This window comes from Sprattus sprattus (assembly GCF_963457725.1).
Source record: "Sprattus sprattus genome assembly, chromosome: 11".
Classification (NCBI taxonomy): Eukaryota; Metazoa; Chordata; class Actinopteri; order Clupeiformes; family Clupeidae; genus Sprattus; species Sprattus sprattus.
The window spans coordinates 6,300,097-6,312,596 of record NC_137909.1 but is presented as its reverse complement, the minus strand read 5'-3'; the positions used below and the strand labels follow the sequence as shown (position 1 = coordinate 6,312,596).

At 43.8% G+C, this 12,500-nt stretch overlaps 1 protein-coding gene across 1 annotated transcript in view; it reads right to left on the bottom strand.

Annotated features, from left to right (window-relative positions):
• Nucleotides 1-12,500, bottom strand: part of wdr7 (WD repeat domain 7) — a gene marked incomplete at its 3' end in the record, with an annotated part of 157,500 nt that overhangs the window by 29,380 nt on the left and 115,620 nt on the right. Inside the window, exon 24 of the mRNA XM_080847060.1 lies at nt 11,609-11,795. Coding sequence (XP_080703186.1) covers nt 11,609-11,795 — 187 coding nt within the window. The remainder of the gene's footprint in view (nt 1-11,608; nt 11,796-12,500) is intronic.

Genomic DNA, 12,500 nt, shown 5'->3' with positions numbered 1-12,500 from the left:
ATAACAACATAGTTGCCTGTGATGGCATACACACACATACACACACAGACCATTATATGTATGTGCACGTACACACACACACAAACCAGTATGTGTATGTGTGCATAACGCACACACACACACACAAATCAGCAGCTGTCAGCTGTCAGAAGACTTGATTTGATCAGGCGAGATTGATAAGGTGTTGTGCCCCAGTCACCTTCAAGCACACCCAGCCTCTGTACGCACACAATGAAGCCATTACAGCTGAGCGGAGAGCATCAGTCTGCACACCCTCACACTCACACACCACTCATCTCTCCAAGAAAGATCTCTCCCTCGCTCTTTTTGTTTCTGTCCCAAACATCTCTCTCATCTTCCCCATATCTCCCTCACGCATCTCCTTTGATCTTGCTCAAATTTGCCCTTTGAATTCTCTTCCCGTTTTCTCTTTCTACGTGTATATCACATCACATCGCATCGCGCATTCATGCAATCGCACCATCTCTCTTTCTCCCTCTCTTCATGCTAGGGTCAGTGATAAGATAACGTAAGTCAGCATTCAAAGGTTCAAAAATGATATGCAGCAGAAAACCCCAGCACTGATTCCAAATGATTGATTTTTAGTAAGAGACTGAGGAAGGAGGAGGCAGAGAGAGAGAGGGAGAGGAAGAGAGAGAGAGGGGGGGGAGAGAGAGAGAGAGAGGGAGAGGGGAAGAGAGAAGAGAGAGAGAGAGAGAGAGAGAGAGAGAGAGAGAGAGAGAGAGGAAGAGGGAGAGAGAGGGATAGTAAGACAGAGAGGGAGAGGGGAAGAGAGAGAGAAAGAGAGAGAGAGAGAGGACGAGGGAGAGAGAGGGAGAGTAAGACAGAGAGGGGGGGGGAAGAGAGGGAGAATGAGAAAGAGCAGTGATAATCTTTTGAATGATCAGCAGTGCGTGATTGGCTCAAGCCGTATCGACAGGGTGCAGGCAGGCGGGCAGGAGGGTGGGTGGGAGGCAGACCAGATGCCCTGCTCATACCCACGGGGGAGCTCCCAGCCTGGGGCCCTGTGAAGCCTGGGCAGGGAAGAGGCCAGGACAGGACGGAGGAGGAGGAGGAGGAGGAGGAGGAGGAGGAGGAGGAGGAGGAGGGAAGGAGGCAGTGGTGCTGGCAGTGGATGAGACACCAGCTTTGGATCAGGAGAGAGGGTGATGCTGCAGGCACTGGAGAAAAGAAAAGAGAGAAAGAGAGGGAGTGAGAGAGAGGAAAAGAGAAAGAGAGGAAGTGAGAGAGAGTGAAAGGGAAAGAGAAAGAGAGGAAGTGAGAGAGAGTGAAAGAGAAAGAGAAAGAGAGGGAGTGAGAGAAAGAGGAAGAGAGGGAGTGAGAGAGAGAGAGAGAGAGAGAAAGAGAAAGAGAAAGAGAGGGAGTGCTGGTCTAGCTGCAGGCCTGGGAGTGGGGAGCGGGCTGATCTCAGGACCAGAGGGGAGGATGTGGAGGATGTGGAGGATGTGGAGGATGTGGAGGATGTGGAGGATGTGGAGAGCTTAGCAGGGCCTTCTGGGTGCCATGTGGCTTCAGCACTAAAGGCCTGCCCATCCTGGCACCTGCCTCTCTGGGCTCCTGAGGGGAAGCTCTCTGCTGTTTATGTGACACAACCACACAGCCGTGCTCCAGCCGACCCTGCAAAATGGTCCCGCTCGGTCCCAGCCCAGTGCACCTCAGCTGGGCTTGCACCAGGGCCTTGAGGGGGGGGGGTGCTGGAGCTGCGCTGCTGTGGGGGCCAGAGGAAACTCTGCTCCTGCACCTCCACACCTGGGAACACTCCAGCTCCATTTCTGCCACACAGCAATAAACCTCACCTCTGCTCCCGCTGAGACAAGACAGCCTTAAAGCATGAGAGAGAGAGAGAAACGCAGCACAGTGAACTACAGAAATGAAAGAAAGAGAGACAAACGTAGCACAGGATTGAACTATAGAAATTAAAGAATGTGTGAGAGAGAGAAACGCAGGAGTGAACTATAGAAATGAAAGAATGAGAGAGAGTAACGCAGCACAGGAGTGAACTGTAGAATTGAAAGAATGCGAGAGAGAGAAACGCAGGAGTGAACTATAGAAATTAAAGAATGAGAGAGAGAAATGCAGGAGTGAACTAAAGAAATAAAAGAATGCGTGACAGAGAAACGCAGCACAGGACTGAACTTTAGAAATGAAAGAATGAGAGAGAGAGAAAAGCAGCACAGGACTGAACTATAGAAATGAAAGAATGAGAGAGAGAGAAAAGCAGCACAGGACTGAACTATAGAAATGAAAGAATGAGAGAGAGAGAGAGAGAGAAAAGCAGCACAGGACTGAACTATAGAAATGAAAGAAAGGGCAGGTGGAGAACTGTGCAGTGAGAACAGAAGAAAGAGGAGAAGCAGGGGAAGAAAATTAAGACGACCAATGAAAGAGAAGGTTGAAGGGCAGGACCTGAGTACACAGAACAAACATACATGCGAGGGCTACAAGTACTAACACACAAACACACACACACACACACACACACACACACAGGCAGAATCAAGTGTGTTGATACAAAAACATATCGTCTTGGTATAAAATTGTCTCTTTGTAAAATGGCAGCTAAAGCAAACACAACTAAAGCCAACATACATAACATACACACAGTAATGCACACACCCCGCCTTTAAGTCCGAATCTTGCATGCAGCAACAACTATTTATATGAATTCCTTGTGTGCACAGCTCTGTCTGTCTGGCCCTCTTCCTTGTTCCATTTCAGCACAGCCATCCATAAGCTCTGCAGTCCTGATCAATGGGCCCCGAGCATCTGGCCTGATCAATCCTCCATTTCATCATGTGCTTTGTGCTCCAACCCAGCCAGCAGGCTTCACACACACACACTCACTCTCGCAAACACACACTCTCGCACACACACACTTGCATCCGCTGCTCCTGATGCGAATACAACACGCTGTAAGAGTCTCGCTTTGTTTTTTTATATTAATTTCAGTTGAAGATCTGTTGAGCGTGTTTTGCATGTGTATGTGAATCGAGTGTGTGCATGAGTGAAGTGTGTGTGTGTGTGTGGTGTGTGTGTGTGTGTGTGAATTGTGAGCCGTGAGAGGAAATGGGTGTGTCTATGTTTCAGTGTATTAAAAAATTAGCTTGAGAGAAATCGCATGTGTTATGGGGACGTATTTGTGTGAAATACAGTATGAAATACTTCAACATACATTAAAAGATTTCAGGTGAAATAAGTGCTTTTAAACACAATAATATCAGTGTTAATTAATCAGTTCATAATAATGTAGTTCAAATATCTTCTTTTCAGCTTCAGTAAAGTAGCTTCAAAAATAATTTTAAAGGTGTGGTATATAAGTAGGTCAAAATTATACCTAACAAAACTATATCTGAAAATCGAAAAACTAAAATCTTAACACTAGTTAAATCAAAAGAGTCTTTGTTATCTAATGGTAACAAAATCATAGAAAATAACATTTAAATGAGGTGCATAAATGTAATACTTTATTATTTAATTCATACATCTAAATCTTCAACAAATGAAAGACAAATTATTTTCATGGAATTTATATCCTACAAGTACTGACGAAGTGCTAATTTTAATTACAGGTAACTGATATTTGACATGTGTTCTGTTTTGAATTCCATTTTAAAGGGCAGCACACGTGAAATGGATAAAACAATATAATCTGACAATCATTACGAGGAGTGAGATACAGAAAGTATTATTGGGCAGAAACTAAAAAATATTGCTTTTTATTATGATTACTAATTTTTAAGACAAAAAAATGGCACTGAATTTATAGTGGCATGGATATACGGTCAGATAAATTAGGAAATTAGTAAATTAAGAAACAACCTGTATTAAAACCTCGGCATGCACACATATGGCAACACTCTAAACAACACGCATATGCTGGTGCACACATGCAAATGAAAATATTGACATGTATCAGGAATCAATGTCTTCAGCAAGCTGCAGCGCAGGGATAGAATCTTCCTACAGAATGCAACATTTCCAGTATCAGTGCCAGAGAGATTCTCATGAGTAATGCACGATCCTTTAGCAAGCCTTTAGAGGTTGGCAAAATAATTCATATTGCATTAAACTGAAAAGTCTGACGTTTAATTATGATTGACTAATTCAGTTTCGTTCTTTATTTTTACCATATATTACCACAGGACAGAAAGCGTCAATGTTAATCTATATAACATATATATATTTATATATTAAGAATTATTTCTTTAAATTCAATAAATATCTATGACATTTAAGTAATTTTCAAGAAAACTGAAGAAAATATTTGAACACAAAAAAACTAAAACACTATGCACGCACATTTAAGAGAGAAACCGAGTGAGTGTGCCTGTGTGTGCGTGCCTGCGTGTGTGTGTGTGTGTGTGTGTGTGTGTGTACGAATGCGGCAGCTCCATCGTGAGAAAGTGCTCAGATCTTCCCGTATTGAAAAGAGGATTATTTCAGACACCAGTCCATTTGCATGATCGTGACTTCCAGCCATGCTCTTTGTTATAACTCGATCCAACAATTTGTCAATAAACTCAGTTCAAAGTCGGGCCCGGCCCAGCATGCTTAGCTTTAGCGCGCAGCTAGCGTTCTCCCTTAAAGCTCATGAATAAAAGCACATGTAGAGCAGTGGGAAAGAGCGTTAAGCTGCGTTTAATGTTATGCTTTATTCACTTTGTCCTCATGAAGTGCGTCGGAGACTCTTAATGTACTGTCAGCATTGACCGGGGCTGCTGGCGGACTGACTAGCTGAGAACGCGCCTGTGTGTTTTCATCTTTTGTGCTTTCATGTTCTCAACGCTTCTAACCTTACCGGGACGGGTTCACGCACACAGTCAAACACTCTCTGACACAAATATATTTTTATATATTCTAACAGAAAGGTATTTTAGTATGTATTATATAAATGTAAATATGTAAAAATGAAAGTTCCATGAGTAATTTGGTTGGAGTAATTTGTCAGTGTGTGCGACCCAGGAGCGGGCCCTGGTGTGTGTTCAGGACTGGTGCCCGCTTCTCTACTGTATTTCTGCCTGATTGTGCGCTCGCTCGACACTGCGCAGGCCTGGTGTGAAAGATTTGCCTTCTGATCATTATCAGCAATTGACTGCTCTGCCATTGATTTTTACTTGGGGAGAGTATTATTTTGTGTTTTCTCTTGAAACAGAAACAGAAAATGACCCAGATTGTGTGTGTGCTTGTGGGTCTGTGCGTTTAGGAACACTTGCTAAATCACTCGCTAACAGCTGCAGCGCGGTCAAGTGTATATCCATCATGTCCACCATAAATGAAATATAAAAATGTGTTTGCAGTTGGAAAGCTTAGTGAACAAGTCATGGAACGAACAAAACTGAGAAGGCTTCAAGGATCGGAAGTTATTTCTGACAGTGTGAAATATATGAGAACCAAGGCCGTGTTTACCGGGTATCACTCAAACATTCCACTCGCTGCCCAACAAACAGGAGGGAGTGGCACTACAGCTTGCGGAGAGCAGAATTTTAACCTACTGGAACCCTTCACATTCAAATTTAAAAACATAAAGATATTCATTTTGCAGAACCAAGTTACCATAAATACATATCTGTTATTTTGGAAGAGGGTATTCCATATGTGAAGCTATACAGACTATAGTTGTCTACTATTAGGGATGATATTTCAAGGCTCTGAAAATATAAAAGAATTGTAAAAAAATAAAAATCAATCTATAAATGAATGTTAATAAGGTTGCAATGGTTACTGATGGGTCTTGCAATGTAAATGATTTAGGCCAATGCAAACTATTACATTGGAATGACTTGAATGGACTCGTTTCTCCAGATGAAGAGCAACTGGTAGCAGCCGTCGCCCCGTCCAGTTTCCCACTGATTGAACAAACAGAAACAGCTCTGTCCTGACGATAGCGCTCAAACTCCACTCAGTCATTTGAATTCAACACTGCATGCCTCTCTCTGACAGAGGGAAAGTGAGAAAACGCCACACACACACAGACGCACACGCGCACACGCACGCGCACACGCACACGCACACGCACACGCACACACACACACTTGGTGTATTGCTGATTATTGAAAGATGCCGACTCACTAAAACCCTCCCTTTCTTTCTTTTCCTTACTGGGAAATTACATTTTGAGCCAAAATTTAAAACCACTTGTAATTTGTAAAAAAAAAAAAAAAGAATAATAATTACTCAAAATTACAAAATGTAAGCCTGTATTTTACACATATTTTTAGAGTAAGTAAAAAAATTTATGGCATAGATATGTGATGCCACAGAAATGACATGCATTAAAATAAAGAATGACAAAATTCTATAATCTATAAATAATATAAAATGGAACTGAAAAGAATGTTTAAAAGTGGACTGATGTATGTGAATAAAATGTAAGATGTGTGGCATGAGAAGCTAGTCAACTATCATACATGTCAGACGTGTTTCAATCAAACAGGTTTAAATTACTTTGAAAATGAGTACCAAAAGAAAACTACTGGTGCGCCAAAGGGCAATAAAAAGCTCTTTTTCTATGTGTGCGTGTCTGTGTGTGTGTGTGTGTGTCAGTGTGATCAACCACAGTAAATAAACATCTGAGCGACGGATTCACTGTCTCTTTCTGCATTAGCCACAGCCCTCTGCCAATAGCTAATCAATGCCTTCGATCACACACACTATCAGGATAAAGCATGGCCTGACCACCTCATGTGTGTGTGCTCCTTCACTCATTACACACACACACACACACACACACACACACACACACACACACACACACACACACACACACAGACACACACAGACACACACAGACACACACACACACACACACACACAATTAGGATAGAGCATGGCCTGACCACCTCATGTGTGTGTGCTCCTTCACTCATCTCACTCCACACACACACACACACACACACACACACACACACACACACACACACACACACACACACCCACACACCAGTGGAGGCTTCTCCATTGAGGAGAGGGAGGAAGATCCTCCTTAACATTTTGAGAATAAAAAGTGTACTTTGCCCAGACTACTGTGATTAATTAAAACCCTTAAATAGGACTACTTTAATACCTTTGTATATGTAATGTTAGTTTCCCTGGGTAAAGATGACATTAGCACCCCCTATCGCTATCGAAAATTACTGCCGGAGGACCTTCCTCCCTCTACCCTCCATTGACTCCCATTCATTTCTCTGCCTGCGCTGGCGGCTCGTGGAATGCGTTGACTTCAATGGCAGAGAGGAGGACGATCCTCCTCTGAGAGGGTGTGACTAGTTTAGGGGTCTGGATAGCGCTAAAATCTATTAACGAATAGGCTGGAGTCACGTCTGCGCTATAAACCAATAAGCAGAGGCCCTGGATATGGTGGGTGGGGTTATCCCCTCAAATCTAGGCTACGAAAGATAATCTGCTCAATCTAAGAGACACAGTTAAGCAAGAATATCTGATCATTTTAATAATGAGAACACATTAGCAAATTAGCAAATAAAGTAAACTATGGAAACCGAGGACATTGTTCATGTTTTATTACAGAAACCATTCCATGGGGTGAGTTACAATGACAAGTTGGCCATTAAAGCAACAGGTAGACCAATTGAAATCACCAAAAGCAACGGCAGAGTCAGTGTCGTGAGTGCTACATGATTTGCTAGGTAGGCTACTCGTGGGTGACTGGTAGCATTACCAACAATCGGTTATATTGCTGGCCCTGTTTACTAATGAATGTCAACTCTCCAACGTGGTCTTTTCATGGATTTACTGATATAAAAAATATTGACAGGGCAACCAAGCGCCACGACAAATGTCAAGACCACGTTGGTGCTGCTATCCGCCTTTCATTGCTAGGCGGCACCATGCCTATAGAGCGGTTAGTGGATGAGGGTGTGCGGCTGCAAATTCAACAGCACAACGCTAAAGTGCGTGGCAATAGGGAGGTGGTAAAACGTCTGTTAGATGCAACGGCTTACCTAGGCATGCTAGAGTTGTCTTTCAGGGGGCATAACGAAGGGGAAAATTCTGACAACAAGGGCAATTACAGGGAACTTGCGGAGGTGATAGCGAAGTATGACCGTGTTCTGGCAGAACATCTGGAAAGCTCCACCGTCTTCTCACAGGCATGTCAAAAACAATCCAGAACGATCTAATTGCAGCCATTCACCATTCGATTGAAACAGAGCTAGAAAAGAAACTTAACAGGGCACACTTCTTTTCCTGGCAAATTGACGAGACCACAGACATTAGCTGTCATTCTCAGCTGTCTGTCATCTTGCGCTATGTTGATGACCACGGTACAATTCAGGAACGCCGTTTTTCTAGCCAATAATACTTGAGAAAAAGGATGTAAGTGAATGATTCAGAGCATGATGCATTTGAAATGGCATCAATTATGGTCTTGTGTCTTCATTCTTCTTAAAACAATTGTAGCTGAAAATAATCAGACATATTACAACCAATAGCTTCAGTCATTGAGTGGAAAAAATAGGCCCAATGATTGGCCCAGAATCTTTTATTTAGTTTTACAAATCAAGAGTAGTCCTGATTTGACTAATTGCCTTTGCATCCTTTCCTTCTGGCCTGGACTAGTCCATCAAAGACATGCTGCCCACCAGCTTTCAAAGTACAATGCTGCCACTGGTGAATTTATCAATTTTATTCACAAAATTATCCCTCCCGGCTATTTTGTGCTGTAGTTCACCAAAACACCCTGAAACAACTTGAGTCTCACATACTTATGCCACCAACAGTACAAATGGGCCAATGGCAACCAGCGCGCAGTCCTTCCTCCCTCACTTTAAAAACCACCAGCCGCCACTGACACACACACACACACACACACACACACAGACACACACACACACACACACACACAATTAGGATAGAGCATGGCCTGACCACCTCATGTGTGTGTGCTCCTTCACTCATCTCACTCCACACACGACTCAAACATTAGTCCAATCCTCCCACTCTCATCATATGCTTGGAAAGCTCTCCTCTCCTCTTCCATTGTATGCACAGAAGCCGTGTGGGCCACCCAGTCAGGTCAGTCAGAAGGAAAGAATAAAACTACCTGCTCTTAATATTAATACGTTTTAACCAACACATAACACCAGGCCATTCCAGCCCAACCCACTTCACTTGTCATTGGTGAGAGAATGCAGGAAGAGTCAAGTGCTGGCCTGCTGGACCATGTAAATGATAAAGTAACAGCAAACTGCTTGCCAGGCTAACAAGAACAGAGAATGTATGTGTGTGTGTGTGTGTGTGTGTGTGTGTGTGTGTGTGTGTGTGTGTGTGTGTGTGTGTGAGAGTGTCAGTGTCAGTTTGTGAGTGTGTGTGTGTGTGTGTGTGTGTTTGTGTGTTTGTGTGTGAGTGAGTGTGAGTCAGTGTGTAAGTGAGGGAGACAGGTGTTTCTTTTTTATTTTTTTTAAAGTCACACCTCATCTGAAGGAGGTATGAAAGTCTCACCCTTGGAAGAGAGGCCCAAACCAAACCATTGTCACAGTCCCACCAGGAGACCTCCAGCTGCCTCTCACCTCACCTTGCTAACATGACACAGCCTGCCATAGCATCGCTTCTAGCTTTCCGTCCTTCCTGCCTGCCTTATTTCAATCATTTCTTTTTCCGTTTCTTTCTTGTCCTTCTTTACTTCTGTTTCATTGTTTCTTTTGTTTGTTTTTTGGCCTTGAGTGGCCTTGAAAGGTATTTGGTAACAGCGGTGATCTTTAACATGGCAAATAACACCCTGTGTGTGTGTGTGTGTGTGTGTGTGTGTGTGTGTGTGTGTGTGTCTGCGTGGGTGCGTGCGTGCGTGCGTGCGTGCGTGCGAGTGTGAGTGTGTGCACTGCATACTCCTGACAAAGACGCCTATTCAGTTGAGTCCTTTTAGAGCGAGCTCCCCTTTGAGACACCTTCACACACACAAACAGCCTCGCTCTCTGGACACCTGTGAAAAGCAGCACGCTGCCAGACTAATTCAAACACATAACCACGCTCAAATGCCATACAGTTTACGGAGGCCAACAAGTGAGATATTTTCCTTCCCTGAAATTAAAAAAAAAAGTGAATGTCAAAAAAACAAAACCTGATATCTTTTTTCCCAAAAATACATTAGTACCCATGCAGACTGGTGGTGATAAACCACCTCCATCTTTAAAACATAAAACACATATTATCTGTCCAGGAAGTCCAGCCCAGCAACACCATCCTCCTGTCCAGTGACTCAGTCCTGAGACACAGCAGTTACTGGGTGTCCATAGGACAGTGTGATCGGGTGCTTACATCGGGAGATTACATGACCATGTTTTTGACATATCAGTAGGAAATCATTTCTTGTTCCTCTCCTCTGGTGCAGTGGAGAGGCTCTGTCATGTCGCTCTTTACAGTTGGGGCTAAGTGAGGGGGGTTGGCCTGCCTGCATCACGGCCTCCTGCCCGCCTAATAAAGCTTGAAAAATGACTGCCATTTTGCGCTAACCACATTAGCACGCGCTACACGAAAAAAAGCAGACATATTTATACTCATAATACATTTGTTAAGCTAGGGTTTCGTCCTAATTGTATAATCAGACGTTGGGTGCATTCCTCATGCGGGGGCTCGGCCAGCCAGGGTAACCTGGTTTGTTGGGTCGTGCCTCGTGAAGGTTGGCCGGCAGACGGATGACGGGTCCGCCCGTGCCCCGTCCGACGAGAGCGCTCCGGCTCGGCAAACATGCAGACATCATTACATCATATTAATTCCCTCCAATCGCATTACAGCCGCGCTTTCATCAGTCAGCGTGCCAGATCCGGAGGATGAGCCACCCAACCCCCGCTCTGGCTCTCCCGGCTCAAACATGGCCGTCAGTGCAGAGTTGAGTAGAGCATGGCTGGATGCTGCTGGCTACTGGTAATGATATGGATCAGGTTTTGTGTGGTAATGACGCTTTACTGATATTTTTGTGATATTTTGTTTTTGTTTATTTTTCTTCAGGACATGACTATGAAGATGGTTCAGCACATTTAAAAAAGCACTCTAAATGCAACCAGCTATGGCACTGTTTGATAGAACTCTTCTGACTTAATAATCACAGTCAAATGATAAACTCCTGTTATCATTAATACAGTAATGGTGATTGTATGGTTACCTGTATACTGTAGTTACTGAAAATGTTATGGTTTTGTTGGGGTTGTGGCGTTAAATATTATAACGTTTAAGAGTTTCATGGTGCATTCAGCTTTCTTTTAGGCTGCAGACTGGTGATGCTTGTCTTGTTAAATTGGTTCTTAAAATGTGTTTATGTGGGTATGTTTACATTTGCACAACCACTTCAATGGATGTAATTATATATGGGTGTTCTGGTTATGATCGAAGTGCTTGAGCAGTAGTTATGACCTCTGTTAGTAGGCCTATGGTTATTGTCTGTTGTGTGGGTATACTTAATAATAATCATAATAACACTAATAATAACAACACTGTTGTGGGTATCATTAGGTTAGTGTTCCAGGCATGTAGTAATATTGCTGTGGACAGAGTTGTGCCAGTGCTCCAGGTAATGTGGGGTTGTGGGTGTGAGTGTGTTGGCTGCTGTGTGCATGGTGGTGTCTGCACAGACACTCACCCGGTCAGCTGCTTCTCAGCGTCGGCACACAACTCTAGCAGGCCCATGAGCACCGCCGATACGTCCATGTAGGGCTCCCACACCGTGAAGCCACGGCCAATCAGATCAATCGCTGTCCGCCGGATGGTGCTGTGAGGGGGGAGCTTCTGGCTGGGGGGCTGCAGCAGCAGGAACGTCAGAGCCTTACCTGAAAACACACACACACACACACACACACACACACGTCACTAACAGCGCTGCTTTATCTGAATACCACACATACACGTCACCAACAGCACTGCTTTACCTGACAACCATACACATACAGATACATATACGTCAATAACAGCACTGCATTACCTGACAACCATACACATACATTTACGTCAATAACAGCACTGCTGTACCTGACAACCACAAAGATACACACACATCACTGACAGCACTGCTAAACGAGACCCACTGGCAATTCCACATGAAAAGTGATCTTTGAAACAGTGACTCAACTTCCAACACAAACACAGCACATCCTCCTCAGCCTGATGAGCACTCAGAGGTTTGGACATTCAGGAGTGACGTAGGCCAGGATGTGACACATCCTTTAATGTCTGACTGAGAAAGGGAGAGGTCTGTATGTGTGTTTGTCTGTGTGTGTACTGTATATGTGTGTGTGTGTGTGTGCATGTTTCTATATTCCATGATCTCGGCACTACTTGTACACTGTGCTTCAACAAACAGTACTTGGCTAACAGTGTGCTTGTTTGGTGTGTGTTATGAGTGTGAGTGTGAGTGTGTTATGAGTGTGTGCCCCTTGGTTTGTGTAGCACCATTGTGAGTTTGTGTCAACTGCTCAGGCACTTAACACTGAAAAGGCCCTACACAGCTGTTTTACAGGCACCCGATATTTTAAAAA